The sequence below is a fragment of the Sus scrofa genome, chromosome 13 (assembly GCF_054392235.1).
Source record: "Sus scrofa isolate SSC_HxYL_T2T_F1_AM1 chromosome 13, Sscrofa_HxYL_maternal_Yorkshire_Landrace_v2.0, whole genome shotgun sequence".
In the NCBI taxonomy this organism is placed as follows: domain Eukaryota; kingdom Metazoa; phylum Chordata; class Mammalia; order Artiodactyla; family Suidae; genus Sus; species Sus scrofa.
In genome coordinates, this window is record NC_139395.1 from 222,402,539 (window position 1) to 222,424,730 (window position 22,192).

The window sequence follows — 22,192 nt, forward strand, 5'->3', positions numbered from 1 at the left end:
GTCCCATTGCACCACAGCAGGAACTCCAGGCTTCAGCTTCTGAAGAGACCTGGCTCGAGACAGAGGGGGAGGTGAGGGCACAGGCGGCTGGTGGCCCCTGGAGCAGAGGCGGCCACCCCCCCCCCGCCCCCCGCTGGCCAGTGGGGGATGGAAGGGCTGCCTGAGTCTCCATCCGGGCAGAGGCCGCGTCTACAACGGTCTTCCGGCTTTTCACAGGGAAGGGGCTTCCAGACACAGTCAGGTGCGTCACCTGAGCCCGTGCCCTCTGCGCCCCCGTCTAGGGACAGCCTCAGCCCCCATTTTGTTTGCCCAGTGCATCCACATGGGGCTTGGCCGGGGGAGGCCCGGCAGGAAGATTTCAGCCAGGCGCCCTCTTCCCAGGGCTTCAAATACGTGCTGGTCTTTGTTGATACTCTTACCGGGCGGGTAGAGGCCTTCCCCACAGGCCAGAAAGGGCAGCGGAGGGGCTAAGGCGCTTCTGAGGGAGCTCGCCCCTAGGTTGGGGTTACCCCGTCACCTCCAGAGTGACAGTGGAGGCTTGCTCACCGCAAAGGTCACCCAGCCCTAGAAATTAGCATACCACCTCTAATCATCTGGGTACCTCGGTCCAGGAAAAGCGGGACAGGCTGGTCACAGCCTGAAGAAACGCTGGGGCTTCTCGTCGTGGCTCAGTGGGTCACAAACCCGACCAGCATCTGTGAGCATTCCTGGCCTCACTCAGTGGGTTGAGGATCTGGCGTTGCCGTGAGCTGAGGGGTAGGTGGCAGCCTCGGCTCGGATCCTGCGTTGCCGTGGCTGTGGTGTAGGCCGGCAGCTGCAGCTCCAATTCGACCCCTAACCTGGGAGCCTCCATGTGCTGCAGGTGTGGCCCTAAAAAGCTAAAAAAAGGGACTGCCCTTCATGGCTCAGTGGAAACGAATCTGACTAGTATCTACGAGGATGCAGGTTCAATCCCTGGCCTCGCTCAGTGGGTTAAAGATCTGATATTGCCGGGAGCTGTGGGTTAGGTCGCAGACACGGCTTGGATGTTGCTGTGGCTGTGGTATAGGCCGGCAGCTACAGCTCCAATTTGACCCCTAGCCTGGGAACCCCCATATGCCACCGGTGCGGCCTAAAAAGACAAAATACAGAAAAAAAAAAAAAAAAAAAAAGATGAGCCTGCTGCTGACCGGCTGCTCCCCAAGGAGGGTCCTTCCGACGGCCGGATGAGACCCCGAGACAGGAAAGGCCAGGGAGTCCCCGGCTGGTGCATGTGTCCCCACTGAGGCGTTATGGGAACCTGAAGGCACATGTCCCGGCCGTGCCTGTGAACTTACTGCTTTTCCTCTGAGACCCAAGCCGCCCTGGGCAGCCTGAGAACCCCGCGTCCCCGAGCTTCTCCGAGACCCGAAGCTCCGGTTCGGAAGGACAGGCACGCCATTGACGGCAGGCTGGGCACCTGCACCACTATTTGCTCTCCGCCCTCGGATGCGCCCGTCCACTCGCGAGACAACTGGCGTGCTCGGTGGGTCGGGGTCACTACTGCCCGCTTGCTCTCCTGGCTCTCGAGGGCCGCTGAGCGCTGCCCTCAGCCCGGGGGGCCAGCACTTGTGTCTGCGTCTCCACGCCGAGCCTCGGGTGCTCAGAGGAAAACCACTTTCCTCGGCAGCTTGGCCGAAATCTTTTACGGGGTGGGCCAAGCTGCCGCCCTGGTCAGTAAGGACCTGGCATTCAGCCCGCGGGGCGGAGGAGGCCAGAGTCCGAGCGACTCGAGCCTGGGGGGCTGTCCGGCCAGCCGCGGACGGGACAGAGGCAGAGGAGGGCTGAGGCTGTTGAGCTTCGTGGCTGCTCCCATCAGCCCGGGCCTGAGAAAACCGGCAGCAGGGCAGCGGAGCGTTGAGAGAAATGCTGTAGGGAGGCAGCTCCCATCACGGCTCAGCGGACCCGACGAGGATCCACGAGGTTGCAGGTTCGACCCCTGGCCTGGTGCAGGGGTCAGGGACCGGCGCTGCCGTGAGCTGGGGTGTAAGCCGGCGCTGCAGCTCCGGTTCAGCCGCTAACCTGGGAACCTCCATGTGCCGCAGGTGCGGCCGTGTCAAAGGAAACGAATGTGGGGACGGAGAACCGACACGGAAGCACCCCAGTGTCCTCCGACGCCCCCCAAGCCGGAGCTCCACTCGCCGGTGTGCGCTCAAGCCCCAGCCCGCTGCCCAGCGGAGGAAGGGTCCACCCGGGAGCCGTTGGCAGGACGCACATGGACGGAGCGTGCTGGGGATGTGGCTGGGGGACGTGCCCGCCCCCACCGTGCCCGCTGGACCTGGATGAGCCGCCCCTGCACCCGTCCTCCAACGAACCCGCACACCCGCCTGGCTCATCCCCGCGGCTCCCGGTCACCTCGAGACCTGCCCTGACCCAGCTGGCCGGAGAGGCCTGTCTCCTCAGGTCCCTCTCGTCACGGGCTGGGGGGTGGCCGCCCACCCGCACGTCCTTCGGAACTCGTCCTGCACGCTCACCGTCATAGCCAACGAGCCCGCTAACCCTCCTACTAACTGACAGAAAGAAGGTTCTGGATTGCCTGGTTAGGGTGTAGCTGACAACCCACTGGCCCTGGCTTATCTGTCAGCAGAACAGGGGGGTCTGTACGGATGGCAGGCCTTCCTGTCGCAGAGACGTCCACACCTCTTCCCGGGAGAAACCAGCCTCAAGAACATTCGGCAAGAGCCACCTGGCTCCCACAGTGGCCCGCCCACGCTCACTACTCGCTGTGGGCGGGGAACTGAGATCCGGTCTCTGGGACCCCACAAGGTGTACGGAACTTTCCAGCAGGAGGTCTTCATCTTATTACGAACCTTCTCCTCCCCGTCGTACCGCTTTACGGGGCTCTATTTCGCCGTCATTGTCCCTGCCGTTGTGACCCCGCGACTGAGGCTTTTTGGGGCCACAGGTCCAGGCCTTCCATTCTAAAGGCAGAGGAACCTGTGACACTCCACCCTGAGACGAACGAAACAGACGCCCAAGCAGCAGGGCTTCTTGGCGTGGGAGACGTCACCTCTTGTCTGCACCCCAGTCAAGGAAGCCCCCTCCCCAAAAGTTAGCCGGGTCCCTTCACTTTCTCGGCCCTTCCAAGGCTGGGCTTCTCCTTCATGGCCCTTGTTTGTTTAGCCTTCTGGTTCATTTCGCCTTCTAGGCTCCAACAGTTTGAAGTAAGGCTCATGACAGTGCAAGGAATTTGACCCATTCCAGCGAGTTCTCCAGGAAGGCCAAGAACCCAGGTCCGTGACACCTCCACGGGCCAGAGTGACACGGCGCAGAAGGTCCTCTGTTGGGGCCTGACTCAAAGAGGTCAGGATCACGTCCACCCTGAGATAAGTCCTTTCACCCAGGACAGCGGACACGACAGAACGGGTCCCAGGCTTGGTGACCCCAGGCACACGCGCAGCTCTGGTCTGACAGTCTACACCAGGGCTCTTTCTTTTCCTTTTCTTTTTACTTTGTTTGGCTTTTTAGGGCCGCACCCGCGGCAGATGGAGGTTCCCAGGCTAGGGGTCGAATCAGAGCCACAGCTGCCAGCCTACACCACAGCCACAGCCACGCAGGATCCAAGCCATGTCTGCCACCTACTCCACAACTCACCGCAATGCCGGATCCTTAACCCACTGAGTGAGGCCAGGGATCAAACCGGCGACCTCATGGTTCTTAGTCGGATTTGTTTCCGCTGCGCCACGCCGGGAACTCCCACCAGGGCTCTAGGTCTTCCCAGGCAGGAGCAATGGACCAGGAGCCAGCAAGACATTTAGGAAAGGCTTCATTCAGAGCTCCTGCTGCAGCCAGGACGGAAGGAGAGAAAACAAGAGTCAGTCCTTTCCCTGCTCCCTGGGGGACTGGGGGTGGGGGGAGAGCAGGTTCCTTATGAGGGGTGGGGCCAGAGGGGCAGCTTCGGTGGTTTGGCCACCCCGTTGCAGGTGGTATATGCTGGGCGTGTGTGGTGCCCTGCTTTTGCTGTGACGCATTTTTGCTCCCGACTCTTTGTAAGTGGCAGTTGGGTTTTGGCCTTTTTCTATCTTGTCACCCTTAATTTGCCCCAGCTGCACACGCATGCAGCTCTTTTTTGTCGCTTATGGCTTCTTTGTATTTTGTTGCTAGAGGACTTTGTCTGGGGCAAGCACGGCAGCCCTACGTCCCAGGTCCCAGCCTGTCTCAGGAGTGCCACAGGGAGGGGGTGCCTGTCACCCCTTTGAAATCTAACAGCCTTGGTGGAGGAACTGGCCCAAACCCTAGTCTCTAGGTTAAGATGCTGGTGATTCCTTAGCCAGTGTAGTAACGGATACTAGAACGGCCCAGGGTATCTCCTGGCAGAACAAGGCAGCATCTGTGTGACGGCAACACCTCCTGCTGCACGTGGACAAATACCACTGACAAGTGGAACAAGATATAAGGAAGCATACCAACAGGCCAGCTGGTCACAGGGTGTCGGTAATTCTGCCCCAGAGGCGTGGAATTCTATAAAGGACTTTCTTCCCAGGAAGTCTTGGTTAAACTGGCTACTTTGGAGTTCCACTGTGGCTCAGTGGCTTGAGAACCCCACTAGTATCCGTGAGGTTGCAGGTTCGATCCCTGGCTTCACTCAGTGGGTTAAGGATCCGGCATTGCTGTGAGCTGTGCTGTAGGTCCCAGACGTGGCTCGGATATGGCATTGCTGTGGCTGTGGCGTAGGCTGGGGCTATGGCTCCAGTTTAACCCCTAGCCTGGGAACCCCCTTGCCTGGGCTATGTCTTGGGTGCCACCCTAAAAAAAAAAGATTTAAAAAAATGGGCCACTTTCACTGATATTCCCTTAAGTTTTCTGTTTGGATCCACAGAAGAATTAGTATCTCTCTCTCTCTTTTTCATGGCCACACCTGCCACATATGGATGTTCCCAGGCCAGGGACTGAATCTGAGCCACAGCTGCAACCTGTGCCATAGCTGCAGCCACACCAGATGCTTTAACCCACTGTGCTGGCCCCAGATCGAACCCGCAGCTCCTCAGCAACCTGAGCCGCTGCAGTCAGTGTTAACCCACTGTGCCATAGCAGGAACTCTGGGACCCATAATTCTTACCTTTCATGTCAAGCTTGTGTTTTAAAGGCCAAAGGCCACCAGAATATTCCTCTGCCCTGTCAAGCCTGAACAGAGGGATACCCACTTCTCTCACAATCCAGTTTGAATTCTGGAGGATGTACACAGCCCGTGCCCCTTACTTCGCAAGACTGAGGAAGGATGGAAGGCAGGTGAGGCTGAAACCATTCTCTGTGAGCTGCAAGGGAGAGGGAGAAACAAAACCAAACCCTGGGAACACCCAGCTTGATTTGCAGAAAACCGGGGACACCCCAGATAATGGACCCGCTTGCTGACAGCCTCTTCGACGGAGCGCACTGAGGCTCACTAAGGAACTAGAATGAAGGGTGGGGAACTTTAGACACCGCAGGCCAAAAATCACTGCATGCCAAGCACCCAGGCCCTCAGCCTGCACGCGCCACTCGTGAAGACGCAGCGCCTGCGCAGAGCTCCTGAAACGCACACTTCCTTCCACCAGCGCTGCCCAGCACCCCCGCGAGCCCACCGGGATAGAGACCTGGGCGTCGCCCCCTGCGTCGAGCTTGGCCTCCCCGCCCCGCCCTGGCATAGAGCGCTTTCTCTGCAAAGACCTGGCCTCATACCTGGCCTTTCTGTGTCACAGCGGGCTCGGTGACAAGAGGACCAATGTCAATGGAAACGCCAAGAGCAGCAGGGGGAGGGGGCTGGACTGCTGCGACGTCAGGGCCTCCCTCGGACCCGACTCAACTGGGCCAGGAAAAGGGGGCGTTGACGAGAAACTGGACACTTGGGCACCAGCTACTTGGCGTCGCGGAGTTACGCAATGGCCTGACGGCGACACTAAGGTTAAGTTTCCGGATCCCGTGTCTCAGCGCAGCGCTCCTTGCCCGCTGCGAGGCTGCGCGCCTTCCGGGCGCCGCCGCCAGACGGGGTCGCGCCCGGGGCCGCCGGGACCCTCCTGCCGGCCACGCGCCCTGCGCAGGCGCGCGCGCGGGGACGGCGACTGTGCGCAGGCGCGGCCCCGCCCACAGGCGCGCGCGTGGGGAGGGCGACTGTGCGCAGGCGCGGCCCCGCCCACCGCGACCCCGCGACCCCGCTGTCCCCGCGCAGCATGGCGGCCTTCAGAGTTCTGGTGGCGTCCAGGCTGGCAGCGACCCCCGCGTTCGCGCCGCGCCCCGGCCTGCGGCTGCTGCCCTTGGGCGGGTGGGCGCCCTCCCCGCGCGCCGCCCTCCACGCCTCCGCGCCGCGCCCGGGGGCCAGGGTCGCGCTGGTGAGCGGACGGGGGCGGGGCGCCGCCGAGGCCGGCCTCCCTCCCCACCCCCTGCCCGGGGCGGCCCCTCCCCACGTCGGCCCCTCGGTCCCCAGACCCCTTCCCGCCGTGGTCCCCCCGCCTCGATTCCCCACCACCGAGGAAGGTGGTCGGCCCGCGCGGGGGGACCCCGTGACCCCGCCACCTCCCCTCCCTCCCCACCGCAGGTGCTGTCCGGATGCGGCGTCTACGACGGGACGGAGCTGCACGAGGCCTCCGCGTAAGCCCCGGGCGGTCGCCCTCGCCCTCGCCCTCGGGAGGGGCTGTCCTCCTCCCCTGAGCCGCTCGGAGGAGCTTCTGCTGATGAGGAAGGCAGAGATGACTGGCGGTGGAGACCAGGGAGGCGCACAGGGAAACGTTGAAAATCCTGCGTGTAGAATACAAGGGGGACGCAGGATGAGCTTTTTAGCGCCACCTGTCATGCTGTCACCCAGCCGTCCCCACTGACGGCTCCCTCTGGTGATTTTCCACACACACGTGTTCTCCGTATTCGGATCCCCTCGTCCTGCGCTTTGGAAAACAGAGCTTTTTTCTGTCTTTACAGTATGATTGTAAGGGCTGCGTGGTGACCCTCGTGTAGGTGGATGTCATTGATGCAACCTGGTGGCTGTGGCTGAGTCGTCATGTATTTTTATTTTGTGTTTTTACCACCACACTTGTGGCATATGGAAACTCCCAGGCTAGGGGTCGAATCAGCGACAGCTGCCAGTCCACACCACAGCCACAGCAGCACCAGATCTGAGCTGCATCTGCGACCTACTCCACAACTCACAGCAATGCTGGGCCCTTAACCCACTGATTGAGGCCAGAGATGGAACCCGCATTTTCACGGCTACTAATCGGGTTCTTAACCTGCTGAGCCGCGACGGGATCTCGGGTATTGTTATTACTTAGTTATCTAGAAAGTTCCCGTGAGGAGGGCAGTAGGCTCAGTAGGCTCGTCAGGTCAGGAGTAAGTTGCGGGGAGAGGTAGGTGGTGGTTGCCCCCTGCCCCGCCCAAGCCCGAGGCTTCACTGGCACCCAGAGGAGCCTGAGGCTGGTGGCTGTGTAGCCAGCATGTGCTGGTGGTGGCCAGACAGGGAGTGAACTTTGGAGCGGGCTCGGGGAGTTCCTGGTGGGGGCTGGGGCAGGGGGAGGGGGAGGAGTCGGCGGCCACAGCCTGAAACCCCCCCCCCCCCCCCCCCCCGCAGAGCGGGAGGCTCGCGCGTGTGCCTGAGACGTTCCGAGGAGCAGAGCCCAAGCCCAGTGGTCCCAGCCCTGCTGGAGGGCGGCTGTGACCTTGGGGCCCCACTCTTGTGTCTCCTCCTCTGCAAGGCATTAGTGGCAGCACTGCCAGGGGCAGGTCGTGTGCCAGCCTTGGACTCAGGCCTGGCACACAGCAACCCTGAGTCAACGCGGCCACCGTCAGCAGCCTCCGGGGACACCTGCATGTGTCCGTGGCTCCCCAGGGGAAGGTTGGGGGACCAGGGACTGAACTGAACTTACCTTGGAGGCTGAACCCTCGTCAACCCCTCCAGGCCCTTGTCGATTGGCCCGTGGGAAGAGCAGCTCCCTGAAGCAGCCCGCGACCCTGAGCATCCAGGCTGTGACTGCAGCCGGGTCGCCTGTCGCCACAGCCTGGTTTGTACAGGGAGCTCGGGGGCTAGCTGTCTCCACAGGCTGGTTCAGTGACAGCGAACTCGAACTCGGATGGAGGGCGTTTGGGTCATTAACCTGTCACTCAGCTAAAACCCTGTTTTTAAAAGCTCCCCAGGGGAGTTCCCATCATGGCGCAGGAACCATGAGGTTGCGGGTTTGATCCCTGGCCTCGCTCAGCGGGTTAAGGATCCGGCGTTGCCCTGCTCTGTGGTGTGGGTCACAGACACGGCTCAGATCCCGCGTGGCTGTGGTTGTAGTGCAGGCCGGCGGCTGCAGCTCTGATTCGACCGCCGTCTGGGAACCTCCATGTGCCGTGGGTGTGGCCCTGAAGAGCGATACAGTAAAAGCCCCTGGCGGGTGAGGCTGGGTGAGGCACACGTCAGCGTCCGCTCTGACTTCCTCCCGTGCAGGATCCTGGTGCACCTGAGCCGCGGCGGCGCCAAGGTCCAGATCTTTGCCCCTGACGTCCCTCAGATGCACGTGGTCGACCACTCCAAGGGGCAGCCTTCTGAGGGTGAGACCAGGTACAGGCCCTACTCCTGGCCCTGGACGTGCCCGCCGGCGGGTGGAAGCTCCCCGGGAGCCTGCCAGCAGCCGCTCCATCCTAGCTGGGGCCAAGTCCTGAGCTGAGTCCAGGTCGGCTGGGCCTCAGCAGCCGTCCTCAGCCCGTCCAGTGGGAAAGCGTTCGGTCCCCGCACCTCCATTGTGACTGAAGGTGTGTGTGTTCCTTTGGTCACAAAGCTTTGACTCGTTTGGTCCCCGATAATCTTTGCGCAGCTCCCAGAAGCCTCTCCATTCCTGAGGCGTGCGCGGTCCTGGCCACGTGTCCCCCGAGTCGCGGGCTTGGGCCGAGCAGGGAGCCCTGCCTCGGGGGTCGGTCCCCTCAGGACCATCAGGTCCCGAGAGCCAGGTGCCCACTGCTGCTGTACCTGGAGGGTTTCCTGTCTGCCCGGCAGCCCGGGCATCGTGGCCTGGCGCTGAAGCACCATCCGGTGAGGGTGCCAGGAGCCTTGAGCCTAGAGGCGCGTGCTGGCTGCAGCTGAAGCGCCTTTGCTGGGGAGCGTCCTCACCCCGTGAGCGCCCCCCCCGCCCCAGGAGGGGGCTCCCTGCCGCTCCAGCCTCAGGACCCCGCCCTGCGCTTTCCCAGGAACGTCCTGGCTGAGTCCGCGAGGATCGCCCGCGGCAAGATCGCCGACCTGGCCCGGCTCAGCGCCGCCGACCACGACGCGGTCATCTTCCCCGGGGGCTTCGGAGCCGCCAAGAACCTGTACGTTGTTCCGGCCACGGGCCCTCCTGCTCCTCACCCGGGGCCTTCGACGGGGACACGGTGGTGACGTGAGCAGCTGCTGGGGTCAGGCCTGCCGGTGACGAGCGGCCCTGGGACAGGAGGCTCTGGCCTCGGTCTGCTGCTTCTGGGCGCTCCCGGGACCGGCCCTCTGAGCCTGGGGGTCTTGTCCCGTCAGAGCGCCTCCCTGAGTGTGCGCCCCTCAGCGCCAGCTCTCGTGGACCTGGCAGCCCGGAAACTGCTTACGACGTGTGGGCAGTTGGGAGGAGCGTCCTGCGGGGGGCGGGGGGGGCTTTCTTGCTCTGCTCGTCGTGTCGTCGCCGCAGTCACCAGCAGGCGTGTGGGAGGCCAGGACACCGCAGCCGGAGGTGCTCTGGCTTTCAGGTCCTGTTTGTGGTCTGTCCCTCCTGCCTCTGTGTTCGCGGAAGTCCTCTCGCGCAGGCCTCGCTGTCCCCGTGCATCCCTTCCCCTGGTGGCCGGGGGAGGGGCTCCCCCCCAGGTGCCGTGGTGCCGGAAGACGCCGAGCGGCCACGCCTAGGGCTTTGCGGGGTTTAAACACGGGGTGGCGTGCGTAACAGCCCGGGCTACGTGGAGTTTGATGGAAACCAACCAGATCAGCACAGGGGCCCAGATCGAGGGCCCCCCCCCCCCGCCCCCTCGCTCCCCCGAGTTCTCCTTCCCTCTGCTGATAGCGCAGTGGCATCGCTCCAGAAATTACCGCTTCTCTGGTTGCTCGCTCTGTGCCCCCTGGCACTCAGCCTCCGTGGTGCTTGTCCTGCCCCCCGTCCCGTCACCCCTCCGGCCTCGCACCAGTCAGGTTCCCCTTGCGGCCGTCACCTGTGAGCGCTCATCCTGAACTCCGCCCTCCCGCTGCTTCCCAGCTGCCCCTTTGGGGTGGGAGGGGGGACTCCTCTCCTCCTCCTGCGCCCCCGCCCCGCCATCATTTCACCTGCAGTGGCTTCAGCCAGCACCACGTCAGGACCCCAAATCTCTCCGACCCAGATCTTGCTGGAATGCTTGACCCTGGATCATTGCTGCTCCCGCAGCAGCACAGCAGCCCCCTGGCTGGCATCTGTCCAGGCCCCGTGCCCAGGACTGAGGGCAGAGGGAGCTTACTCCCTCAAGTCCAGCTCTGCTCTGCCCTTCCGCAAGCTGGCACCTAGCCGCTGTCCTCTGCATGCGGGCGTCACCGGAATGCCTCTTTGTCCGCGTCCCCACCAGTCTGCCTGTGGTTTCTCCTCCCAGGACCCTGCCTCCTGTCCACTCCTTTCACCCAAAGCCAACTTTTGGCGTGATGTCCCCGGTCACCGCCCCCGAGAGCCTCCTGGCAGGAGATGGAGGCTGGTCTGTGTTGGCCGGGCTGGGCCTTCTTTTTCTTGAAAGATGAGCTGGATTCACAAACGCTGTGCCGTCCTTGGGCCCCGCCTGGCGTGAGGGTAGCTTGAGGGCTTGTTGAGGTTGCGTCCCTGGCCGGGCTGGTGGCCTTGGTGACTTAGGCGCCAGGACACAGTCTCTGTTGGAGTCTGAGGAAGAGGCCCCAGGCCGCATCTGCGCCTGGGAGCCCCCGTCCCTGCGGGAGCTGTGGCGCCAGCCGCTAGCCCTGTTCTTTGCTGCCTTCCAGAAGGAGGGCCGGCCTCACGTCAGGGTCTGTGCGGCGCACGGGGCGGCCGGCAAGGTCAGCGTGTCATTCACCATGGAAGCCCAGCCCCCCGCTGGGGACCCCAGGCCCCCTCCCGGCAGTGCCACCGCCAGCTCAGCCTGTTTGCTGAGATGCATGCACACATCTGTGTCATGAGTCCAACCGGCCACCGGCCACGCGTTCTGCACTTTGGTGCCAGGACGCCAAGGGTAGGCGATCCAGTAGGCCCGTCCCCGTCCTCTCCCTGGTCTCACCAGCCGTGGGAGGCGTAACGGACGTGTGGGTCTGAGCGGTGTAAACATGGCCTGTTTGGAGACCCTTGCACACCCTGAGGAGCCGCCAGGGCAGGGCAGCAAGTGCCCTTCGTGCCTGCGGGTCGTGCTGCCCTGTGCGCCCTGTGTGTGCAGCCTTGGCGGTTGGTGGGCTGAACACTTTGCCTTCTGGAGGGGGTACTGGCCGCCCACCGCTTGGGAGGGGGTCGGGTCCAGACAGCTCAGCGGCCCGACTCTGCTGAGCAAGTGGGGGTCGCGTTCAGTTTGTGTTTCTTACCCCCCTTGGCGAGGGCGGGCGTGCCACTGGCCTTAGGCGACAGTCTTGCTGTTCCTGGGCTGACTCGGCAGCTTTCTGCGGCCTGAGGTCCGTGTCCGCTTCTCCGTCCCCTCTGCCGGCCTCCGTCCCTTCGCCTCCCATGCTGCTTCGTGTTCTAGAAACCAGAAGGATGCCCGCGTGTGGGATTATGGGACAGGCCGGATCCGTGCACGTGCAGGGTTGCTGAGGGGCTCGTGGGCTGCTCGGGGCCCCCGCTGGGCTCACAGGCCGCAGGTTGAGCCCTGAGATCTGAGGGCGCCTCGTGTCGTGGCAGGAGCACGTTTGCTGTCGACGGGAAGGACTGCAAGGTGGACAGAGACGTGGAGCGCGTCCTGAGGGAGTTCCACGGCGCCGGGAAGCCCATCGGGTACGAGCGGGCCTGGGGGAGGGCAGGGTGGCCTCCGCTCCCAGCACCACCTGCCGCTTTGAGCCTGTGGCGGGGGGCCTCTTGGCCGCTTCTCTCGTTATAACGGAGGGGGTTTCGTGTGGTTTCGCAGGTACCTTCCAGCTCTGAAAACCCTGTGCTTGTGGTCACGTTAGTTCCTCCTGCTGACTTAACGGGCTGGGTGGGGGGATGACCCCGTCAGCATCTAGAAGGTGCCCTAGGCCTTCCCTGGTCCCCGCCCGCCTGCCCTGGCTGGGCCAGCCCCCCAGCTATAGCTGCCCCGTCCGTTCTCTGCAGACGTGGCTGCAGGCACGGCCCCACCCCTGTCACTCTCCGCTGCCTTCCCGGGGCCACGTGCCGGTCCCTCGCTGCCACCCGAGGGCTGGGTCCTGCGGTGGCCGCACACTTGGCCCCCGCTTACACTCACAGGCCCAGCCACTGCTCGTGGTCTCCGGCCTGGCAGATGGGCGAGGAGGCTCTCGAACCCCATCAGATCTCCTGGTCGGGCTGCCCTCTGCACAGCGGCCAGCGGCCGCCGCCAGTGCCCTGAGGACCATCCGCCAGGCCCTCCGTGGGGCTGCCCACTGCCTTTTGTCAGGAAGCTGCCGAAGACAGGACATGCGGGCGCTCGCTCTGAACGGGGCACAGAGGCTGCCTAGACCCCTGGCTCAGCGTCCCTCCCAGGCCTGCAGCCACTCTGGCCCCAGCCCTGCTGCTCGGAGCGCGGCCAGTCACCTCCCGGTTGGCCCCACTGGGCAGCGCCCATCCGTGCGGGGGCCTCTGTGACCCTACGGACAGCAGGTGGCTGCCACTCCCCCTCCAGGGAGCTGAGGCCTCAGCGAGGCGCGTTCAGAGGAGCCAGCTCACCCGGGCGGTGGCGCAGGGAGGGAGGGGACCCTGCTCCGGGGCGGCCGCCCTGTCATCACGGGCGGCTCCTCCAGCCCCTCCCGCCGCGGTGCGCCCGGCTCTCTGTTTCCCCAGCGGAAAGCAGCAGCGGACAGGCGGGCATGACCCGCTGCCAGGCCTGGCGGCCCCGCACGTCCTGAGCAGAGCCCCTTGTCCTCATCCCCCAGCCTCTGCTGCATCGCTCCCGTCCTCGCGGCCAAAGTGCTGAGGGGCGTCGAGGTCACCGTGGGCCACGAGCAGGAGGAGGGCGGCAAGTGGCCACACGCAGGGACCGCGGAGGTCATCAAAGCCCTGGGCGCCAAGCACCGCGTGGCAGAAGTGACCATATCCTTCCCGCAGCCGCGCTGCACTGGGGGGGCCTCCAGGGCACGCGTGGGCCAGGGCACAGCACCCGAGGCCGTGGTGCCCCCGCTGTGCTGTGCTACAGTGACACTGGCTGGCCCAGAGCTCACGGGGTCGGGAGAGGACACGGCCTGTGGCTTGAGGGGGCCGTCTGGGGGCGGGGGGGTGGTGACAGCATGGGCCCACCTGCCCAGGGCAGGGCAGAGGTGGGGCTGGGCTCCCTGGTTCACTGGACGGTGAGGATGGAGGAGCCGCCGGGTGCCCCATCCCTCCTTCATGCGGTCCCCTGTTCTGAGGTCCCTGGGTGCGCTGCGGCCACAGAGAGGCCCACGCCCGGACCCCAGGTCTCCGCATGGGCTGTGTCTGGGGCACAGCAGCTCGATGCTGGAGGCGGTGCTCAGCCGAGCCCGTGATTCTCCGCGCGTCTGTCCTGAAGGCCGTCTGTCTGTGCTGGAGGGACAGGCTGTCCTCCACGCGGCTCTTGTGGAAGTGCCCGTCTCCCCCGGGGCCTTGGCGCAGGTCCAGGAAGCAGGGCCTGGGGGGAGGCAGCTCCGTTACCACCCAGCCTCGGGGCAAGAGCTGGGGTTGCGGAGTCCCCGTTCTGGCCCAGCAGGTCAGGAATCCGACTAGTATCTGTGAGGATGTGGGTTCGATCCCTGGCCTTGCTCAGTGGGCTGAGGGTCTGGCGTGGCTGTGGGGTAGGCCGGCAGCCGCAGCTCTGACTCCTCCACTAGCCTGGGAACCTCCATAGGCCGCACACGCGGCCCTAAAGTGACACAAAAAATGGGCGGGCCCGGGTGGGCTTGGCCCCTGTCCTCGCAGCAGGCGCGGTCCAGCTTCTTGGTCTGGTTCCTGATCTGGCGGTGGAGGTGCTGCTGCCGCCCTCAGGGTCGCTCGGGCCCGGGGTCTGTGCGTCCGGGGCCAGGCCGGGAGTTAGAACACGGCGCCCTGTGTGCTGGATTGTGAGCTGCTGGGAGCCCGTCCGGCTCCTCGGTCGGGGGGCGCAGGTGGTCCCGAGCGATGCCCCCCAGGTGACGTGGAGGCGGGCGGCCGGGGACTCCCGCGCCCCCGTCTGGTCCCGGCTGTTTTCCGTAACCGGCACACGAAGCTCACGTGGACCGCAGGAACAAGGTGGTCACCACCCCGGCCTTCATGTGCGACACGGAGCTCCACCTCGTCCACGACGGCCTCGGGGCCATGGTGCGGGAGGTGCTGGAGCTCGCCGGCCACTGAGGCCCTGGGTCCGGGGCTCAGCCTGCCCCCGCCCGGCCGGGCTGCTCTCCGGTCGGCCTGGAACGGGCAGGACCGACTTCTCCGCTTAACCCTGTCGTTTTCTTTCTGAAGAGGGAGCTTGTGACACACTCGGGGTCGGGGAGACGGTGGGGCCTTTCCCCCTGGCGGGGAGGGGGGTGGGGCTGGTGGCCCTGGTGACCCCGGGGGCAACACGTGCAGTCCAGTCAGCGTCGTGCGGAGGGGCTGCCGTCCAGGCTCAGGCTTCGTGGCACCTCAGCGTCCGGAAGAGACCTCCTCGCAGCTCGCAGATCTACTAAGAGGAGGCCGCGACGCCATCCTTGCTGACTGGTCTGCTGGTCGGAGTGTACATGTGTTGACGGGAACAGCCGGGAACTTTCTGGAACGGGCCGTCTCGGTCCAGGGAGAGTAAACTCCGTCCAGGCCCTGCGGGCTGGCGGACATGGGGTGTCCTGAGGTCCCTGACCTGGGTCCCGGGTCTCCTGTCTCAGGAAGGGGGAGGGGTGGGTGCTCGGCCTGGGGGCCGGTCTGCCCTGGGGCCACCCGCTGGGCCGCAGGCCCCAAGCAGGGGGGACAGTAAAGTGTGTGACAGCTGCTGGCCATGGCTCTTGGCGTCTGCTTTCTGTTTGAGAGCCGAGCACTCCAGGGCTGGCGCCTGTGGTCTGCGGCCCCCACCAGGGCCCCAGAGGCACAGTGACACCGCGTCTGCATCCGGGTTTGAGAAGGCTGCTTGCGGTGTCTCGTTTGGTCCAGTTCACGCTGTGCGCTGTCCACGGTGGCCTGGGGCGGGGTGCAGACACGGGTCCCCTACTCTGCCCCCACCCACCGCCACATCATGTGCAGTGACAGGCATGCCTCTGGGGTCCCCCGGGTCTGAGGGGCACAGGCAGGCAGGGCTGGTGGAAGGGGCAAGAGCCTGACTTCATTGCCCGGGCCCCCCACACCTCTGCTCTTATTTGAGCCAGCCTCCTTCCTGCCCGGGAGCTCTGCCTTCCAGTGGCCTGTCCTCCCACAAGGCTGCGTCCCCACGGGACACCTGCAGGCGCCGGCCAGGAGGGTCCTTGTCCTGTGCTGCCGAACGTGGCCTTGCAGGGCCTGTCAGAGTTCAGGTGCCTGAGGCTAAGAGCCGCTTCCTCTTTTTTTTTTCAGCTTCACCTGCAGCACGCAGAAATTCCTGGGCCAGGGATCAAACCGGCGCCACAGCAGTGATGCCAGGTCCTTAACCACTAGGCCACTAGGGAACTCAGTAGCTCCCTCCTAAGAAACGTTCGCTGAAACTACAGATGTGTTCCTGTATGTGTGTGAGCGTGCATGTGCATGAGTGCTGCAGTGGGTGAGTGTGTGTGCACTTGGAGGTTGCAAGCATGCACCTCAGAGAGTTGTCACGGTGTGGCCTGCCACTCGCATCCGGGGACCACGCGTCTCCAGCCCCAGGCCCCACGGCCCCAGGAGGAGGCCGGTTTGGCACGTGACCCAGCTCCGGGTGCGGGAGCCCTGGCTGCCTGAGTCCTTTGCAGAGATGACCCTGGGCGGTTCTTACTAGGCCCTCAGGTTCCAGGAGGGCTGCCTCTTTGGGGCCCTGGGCAGAGGGCCTGGTCTCAGACTCCCGTGCCAGCAGGGCGCAGACGGCCCGGCCCCAGCTGTCCCCACCACCCCGGTGGGTGTGGATATTGGCTCGTGGTTTTCTCTGCCTCCCTGATGTCTGCTGAGGCCCATCTCCATGTTCCCTGACCCTCGGGGACCCTTTTGGCCGAGTGCAGGCTGGCGTCTCAGGCGGTTTCCCTGTGGGTTGTTTGTCCGTCTTTGGTGACTAGAGCCACCACTGTGTCCCGGTTACAGGTCGTTGGTCAGTTAAGGATCGGCTCGTTCCCCCCACTTCGTCTTTGCTTTCGGTGCCGTTTTGACGAGCAGATGCCCTGAGTTAACGTCGGCCCGTTTGCCAGCCGGTAGCGTTTGTCTGCCTGTCGTTCTGTGGGAGCCCCCCCCCCCCGTGTCACCCTGAAATCTGTGTGAACGGTCCTCCACGTTGACATCGGCGGTCTGTCCAGAACCGACGTCTGTGTGTCCCTCTGCTCTGCATTTGGTGCATCTCTGCTGGAAATGCAGGGGACCGAGTCCCCGAGGGCCGGTCCAGCAGGGCCGCTGCCGAGGGGGATCCAGTGGCAGCCGACACGCTGCCGCCAGCCCTGACCGGGAGGGCCCTGACCGGGACTCAGGTCGGGCTGGAACGTGGGCTCTGGACACACATCTGAGACGATAGAAGGCCCAAGCGGGGCCCAACAGACCAGGCCAGGCGAGGTCCAGCCCAGTTGACGACAGCTGAGTGTCTGCTTCACGCCAGGCAGTGTCCCACAGCTGGGGTACACAGGGACATGACCTGGCACTCATGGCACTCAGGGCGGCCGGTCAGGACCAGGCAAGCCAGGGGCTGGTGGGGCACGTGCACACGCCAGGCAGGAGGGGGAGCTCAGAAGGGAGCTGTGTGCGAGGAGCCTGCCCGACGGGAGTGGCCCATGCAGAGGCCCTGCGGGAGCAGCCAGGGAGCTCAAGGACAGTGCGGGCACAGCAGGGGCCTGGGTGACAGGAGGGATGGGTGCCTACCAGGCTGTGGCCTGTGGCCTGTGGGTCCCTAGAGGCTCTTTGACCAGAGTCCTGGCCACCAGGGGCGCTGCAGAGCCGTCCCCGGATCCTGCTGCAGGCTCCCAGGGTTGACCGGCGGAATGGCAGCCTCCTTGGCCTCTTCCTGCTGGGTTCCCTGGGAGCCAGCGGCTGTCACCTCTCAAAGGCCCTTCTCCTGGACCTTCCCTGCCCCTGCCCCTGCGTCTGGGCCCTTCATGGGCACTTCCTTGCCCCCCTCCAGCCCCTTCTACCTGGGAAGCCAGCTCTCTGCTCCAGGAGCGTGTGTGTGACACGTCACTGCCTTGTCACCTGGTCTACATGTGGACTGAGGGCTCCAGGAGGGACACCAGCAGACCCACCCCCAGCCTCCCCAGGGCTGGGGCCCGAGGGTGATGGGCTCGGGGTGGACTTGCTGGTGGGCGCTGGAAGCTCTGCGGCTTGCTAACCAGGGTAGGGTCCACGCGGAGGCCTGGGTGCCCCCTCCGCCCCGCTCCAGGCCTCCCCACTGCCTCCCTGGGGCGGCACCTGCCCTTCCTCCGCCTCCTCCTCCTGCAGGACTTCCCTTGAATAACACGTTTATTTGTCTCACGTAGACTTTGCTGTTAGAGGCATCTTCCCTTCTCAGCAAAGTTGGCTGGAAAACAGAGTGTGCCCGCGCCTCCTGCCCCCACGAGCTCAGCCCCGAGTCCATCTGCATGGACCACAGCGGTCTGGTGGGCCACCATCTCAGTGCTGCCCATCTGATGGACCTCAGTGGTGCGTCCTCACCGCCCAGAGTCCATGGTTCCATCGGGGTCCCTTCCACGCCTTTAGACAAGCACGTCATGGCGCGTCTCCACCGCGACGTCCTCGCCTTGTTTGCTCCGAGAATCCGGGCTCACCTGTCCCCCCGCCCCTCCCGCCACCGGGGCAGCCGCTGTCTCTGTAGTCGGACCTTTGGCAGAGGGCCACGTGGTCGGAGTCCTCCAGGACGTGGCCTTGTCGGGTTGGCGCGCTCCCTGTGTAGGGTTACGGCTCGTTCAGGTCATTCCGTGACTGGGTAACCAGCTCATTTCTCACTGCTGCTCAAATGCACTCCACCCTCTGGATGGACTGCGGGCTGCGCCCCGTCCCCTCCTGTAGGACGTCCTGGTCGCGTCCACGTTTGGGCTGCTGTCTGCACGCGTGCGGGGTTTTGCGCGCTCGACCTTGGCTCCGTTGGGTAAGCGCCCAGGAGCACGGGGGCTGGGTCGAGCGGCGGGCGTCTGTTTAGCCGAGAAGGAGCCGCCAGCCTGTCTCCCGGGGCGGGGGCACCGTGCTGCGCTCTCGCCAGCGGTGATGGGCGTTGCTGCCCCGCGTCCTCGTGGGCACTGGGTGTGGTGGCGGGCCTGGCGCGGTGGCCGTCGAGCTGGGGTGCTCCGCCTGATGCCATGCTCTGGCGGGGACTCGCCTGCCACCTGCGCGTCGTCTTTGCTGAAGGGTCTGTGCGGCTCTTTTGCCCGAGAGAGTCCGTTCGTGTTCTTTCTGTTGTGCGGGGCGTTCTTTTTCTGTCTTGCCTGACAGTCCTCAGTTCTCTCTCCCACAGAGGTTTTTCTCCGTCTGTGGCTGGTCTTCTCATCCTCTTGACAGTGTCTTTGCAGAGCAGACGTGTTTTATTTTTTGGCCAGGCCTGCAGCACGCAGAAGTTCCCAGGATAGGACTTGAACCCACGCCACAACAGCGACCCGCGCTACCGAAGTGGCAGTGCCAGGTCCTTAACCCACTGAGCCACCAGGGAGCTCCCAGAAGTGTGTGATTTTCATGAAGTCCAGCTTAGCTGTTATTTCTCTCAGGGATCCTGCCCTTGGTGTCATGAGGCCCCACATCCACGGTCACCTAGGTTTCCTCTAATGTTACCGACTAGGGGTTTTAGGGACGCTGTGACCCATTTTGAGTCAGTTGCCGCGACCAGCATGAGGTCTCTGTCCAGACTCACTGCCTTGCACACAAGGCCCCCTTGTTGCCTCTGCTGTCTCGAGCTCTCGCTCCTTTGTCAGACCTCACTCAGCTGCGTTCAGGCGGGGCTGTTTCTGGGCTCTGTCCCCCCATCGAGCTGTCGCCGTGTCCTGGTGCCGCCGTGTTAGCTGCAGCTTTGTAGTTAGTCCGCGAGGCCGGTCCCCCTCCTTCCACTCCGTGTTCTGTGTGAACTGCGTCCCGCGGCCCTGCTGCACCTGCTCATTATTCCAGAAGGGTTGGGCGCGTCTTGTCGTCTGTGAATAAGGACAGCTGTCGGTCTTCCTTCCTGAGCCGGACACCGTGTGTTTCCTTTCTTGTCTTGTGGCCGTCAGCGAGGGCTCCCGGTGTGATGCGGAAAAAGGAGAGGACAGGGCACAGCTTTGCCCTTTCCTGGGCCTTTCCTCGGCGGTGAGCTTGGTGGCGGCCGTGGGGTTTGGCCGGTGTTCCCGAGTGAGCCCGTTCCCCTCTGTTCCTGGTTTCTGGTTCTCTTGGTAAATTGGTCTTGGAATTGGTCAAATGCTTTTTCTGCTTCTGTTGACACGAGCATGTCATTTTTTTGTTCAGCCTGTGACACGATGGATTATGTGAACTGATTTTCAAACACCGAGTTCTAAACCTGGAATAAAGGCCACTTGGTCGTGGTGTATGAGTCTTTCTAAACGTTGCTGGATTTGATTTGCTAATATCTGGTGAGGATTTTGCGTCTCTGTTCATAAGGGGCACGGGTCTGTGGTTTTCTTGTAATGTCTTCATCTGGTTTGGGTTTTAGGGTGATGCTGGACTCACAGAATGAGTCAGAAAGTATTTCCTCTGCCTCTGAAGAGATTGTAGAGAATTGGTATAATTTTTTCTTTAAATGTTTGAAGGAATTCACCCCTGAACTCGTCTGGGCCTGGTACTTTCTGTTTGGGAAGATTATTTCGTAGTTGATTCAATTTCTTTAATAGATAAAAGTTTATTCAGATTGCCCCTTTCTTCTTAGTTCTTTTTATTTTTATTTTTTGCTTTTTTAGGGCCGTATCTGCGGCATATGGAGGCTCCCAGGCTAGAGTTCTAATCGGAGCTACAGCTGCCGGCCTGCACCCCAGCCACAGCCACGCCAGATCTGAGCCATGTCTGCAACCTACACCACAGCTCATGGCAACACCGGATCCTTAACCCACTGAGCGGGGCCAGGGATCGAACCTGTGTCCTCACGGATACTAGTTGGGTTCATTACCATTGAGCCACAACGGGAACTCCCCCTCTTTCATTTTTCATGAAAAATAGTAGTTTGTATCTTTTTTTTTAGTTAGCCTGGCGAGAGGTTTGTCAATATTGCTGATTTTACGAAAGAAGAACCAGCTTTGTATTTTTTTTTTTTTTTTTAATTTGCTCTTTAGGGTCAGACCTGTAGCATACGGAGGCTCCCAGGCTAGGGGTCCCATCGGAGCTGCAGCTGCCAGTCTACACCACAGCCACAGCGAAGCCAGATCCAAGCTGCGTTTGTGACCTGCATCCCAGCTCATGGCAACGCCAGATCGTTAACCCACTGAGCGAGGCCAGGGATCGAACCCGTGTCCTCATGGATCCCAGTCGGTTTCTTAGCCCTCTGAACCACAACAGGCACTCCTTGCTTTGGATTTATAATTTGCTTTTCTTTTTTTTAGTTTCTAAGATTAATTTAGATTATTGATGCTATTAACCCACTGAGTGAGGCTAGGGATGGAGCCTGTGTCCTCACGGATGCTAGTCGGGTTGGTTAACTGCTGAGCCACGACAGAAACTCCAAGGAAAATTTTTTATTGCGGTACAAATACACTTAACATGAACTTGCCCTTTTAACCATTTTCAAGTGTGCAGCTCAGTGGCATTAAATGCAGCCACTACCATCCTGTCCGGGGCGTTTTCATCTTCCTGAACCAAAGCCCTGTACCCATTAACCACTACCTCCGTCATCCGCCCGCCTCCCCCAGCCCCCGCCCCCCCCGCTCTGCTTTCTGTCTCCTTGAATCTGACTCCGCCCGGGACCTCACCTCGGGGGATCGTGCAGTCCTTGTCCTTTGTGACTGGCTCGTGTCACCAGCATCATGTCCTCGAGGTCCCTCCGCGTTGGAGCGGGTGTCAGAACCGCCTCCCCTTTTAAGCTACTCCTCCACGGTGTGGACGGGCCCCGAGGCGTTTTCCACCAGCCTTTGGAGGTCCGGCCGCTCGCGTCTCTCGGCTGTGTGCACAGGCTGCTCTGGACACGCTGTGCAAGTACCTGTGCAGGTGTCTGATTTCAGTTCTTTTGGGTTTGTGCCCAGAAGTGGGGTTGCTGGATCACGTGATTCTGCCTTCAGTGTTTTGTGGGACTGCGCTGATGTCCACGGCGGCCGCACCGTCTCGCATCCCCACCAGCAGCACCCCAGCTCCTCCACACGCTCCCCACTCTTGTTCTTGGATAATCGGCCTCCGCCTGTGCACGGGTGTGTGAGTGGCCGTGGGCTTCTTGCTGGGCCTGGTCTCCGGTGCCCCCCCAGGAGCTGCTGTTGGCCTCATGGGCCACTTCTCAGTGGTCTCGCTGCCCCACCCCCGCCCCGCCCCGCCGTGAGCCATGCTGGACACCCAGGGACAGAGCCCCAGCTGTGGCCCCATGCGTGTCCTTCCTATGTTGCATGAGCGGCTGCCCCTGGCTGGACCGTAGGGTCGGGAGAGCTGCAGGCGGTGAAGACACTTGCAGAAGCCTGGCTGGAGTTGAACCCAGGCTCCTAGGGTTCTAAGTGTGCTGGGGCCCCCACTGCTGGTGCCAGAGCTGTGAGGCCACAGCGAGAAGGGGCTTTGGAGTGTCACAGATAGGGTGAAAACTCAGAGCCATCGTCAGCGTGTAGGGTAGAGTCAGGGGCATGCCAGCCTGTGGGCGTCGCATAAACAGTGATTATTTTTATTTACTATTTTGCTGCACGAATTACCCTCTTGGAAAACCACTGCAGCCACGAGGAGAACAACAGCCACGCAGCCATGTGAGCCGCGGACTTGGTCAAGGGCAGCAGAGCCGTGTCAGGAGGCAGGAGTCGGGGATGGGGGGTGTCACTTTAGACTTAGAGCTGAGCTTTCGCCTGGGCAGCAGCCCCAGACCCCTGCCCCCGCCTCTGCCCTGCTCAGAAAGGCTTTCTGGGTGCCTGGGTGCCTTGGCTGTGCGGGTCCCCACCCTTCTGCCTGGTGGTGGGGGCTGGATGTGCGGA

General features: G+C 62.9%; 1 protein-coding gene and 1 long non-coding RNA gene across 3 annotated transcripts; one reads left to right on the top strand and one right to left on the bottom strand.

The window, feature by feature from the left end:
- Window positions 1-3,612: 3,612 nt before the first annotated feature.
- Window positions 3,613-5,883, bottom strand: LOC102157424 (uncharacterized). Its single transcript, XR_299371.4, has 3 exons — window positions 5,677-5,883; window positions 5,078-5,273; window positions 3,613-3,800 (listed from the first exon to the last, which is right to left on the bottom strand). It is a non-coding gene; the product is annotated as an uncharacterized LOC102157424 (long non-coding RNA).
- Window positions 5,884-6,125: 242 nt separating this feature from the next.
- GATD3 (glutamine amidotransferase class 1 domain containing 3) lies at window positions 6,126-19,649 on the top strand. 2 transcript variants are annotated; one of them, XM_003359006.5, is made up of 7 exons: window positions 6,126-6,323; window positions 6,530-6,582; window positions 8,411-8,524; window positions 9,148-9,267; window positions 11,787-11,879; window positions 12,971-13,127; window positions 14,250-19,649. In XM_003359006.5, exons 1-7 carry the CDS (start codon window positions 6,165-6,167, stop codon window positions 14,376-14,378), a joined length of 825 nt encoding a protein of 274 aa, XP_003359054.1. In that variant the 5' UTR covers window positions 6,126-6,164; the 3' UTR covers window positions 14,379-19,649. The 2 variants fall into 2 exon arrangements, with proteins under 2 accessions (XP_003359054.1, XP_084848412.1); XM_084992286.1 differs by having other exon boundaries at window positions 12,971-14,996.
- Window positions 19,650-22,192: the final 2,543 nt, after the last annotated feature.

Excerpts from the sequence above, each read along its gene's own strand:
- GATD3 (XM_084992286.1), top strand. The coding sequence starts at position 6,165 with ATGGCGGCCTTCAGAGTTCTGGTGGCGTCCAGGCTGGCAGCGACCCCC. Across the intron at positions 6,583-8,410 it reads GAGCTGCACGAGGCCTCCGC|GATCCTGGTGCACCTGAGCC; the intron begins GTAAGCCCCGGG and ends CCTCCCGTGCAG. Across the intron at positions 9,268-11,786 it reads TTCGGAGCCGCCAAGAACCT|GAGCACGTTTGCTGTCGACG; the intron begins GTACGTTGTTCC and ends GTGTCGTGGCAG.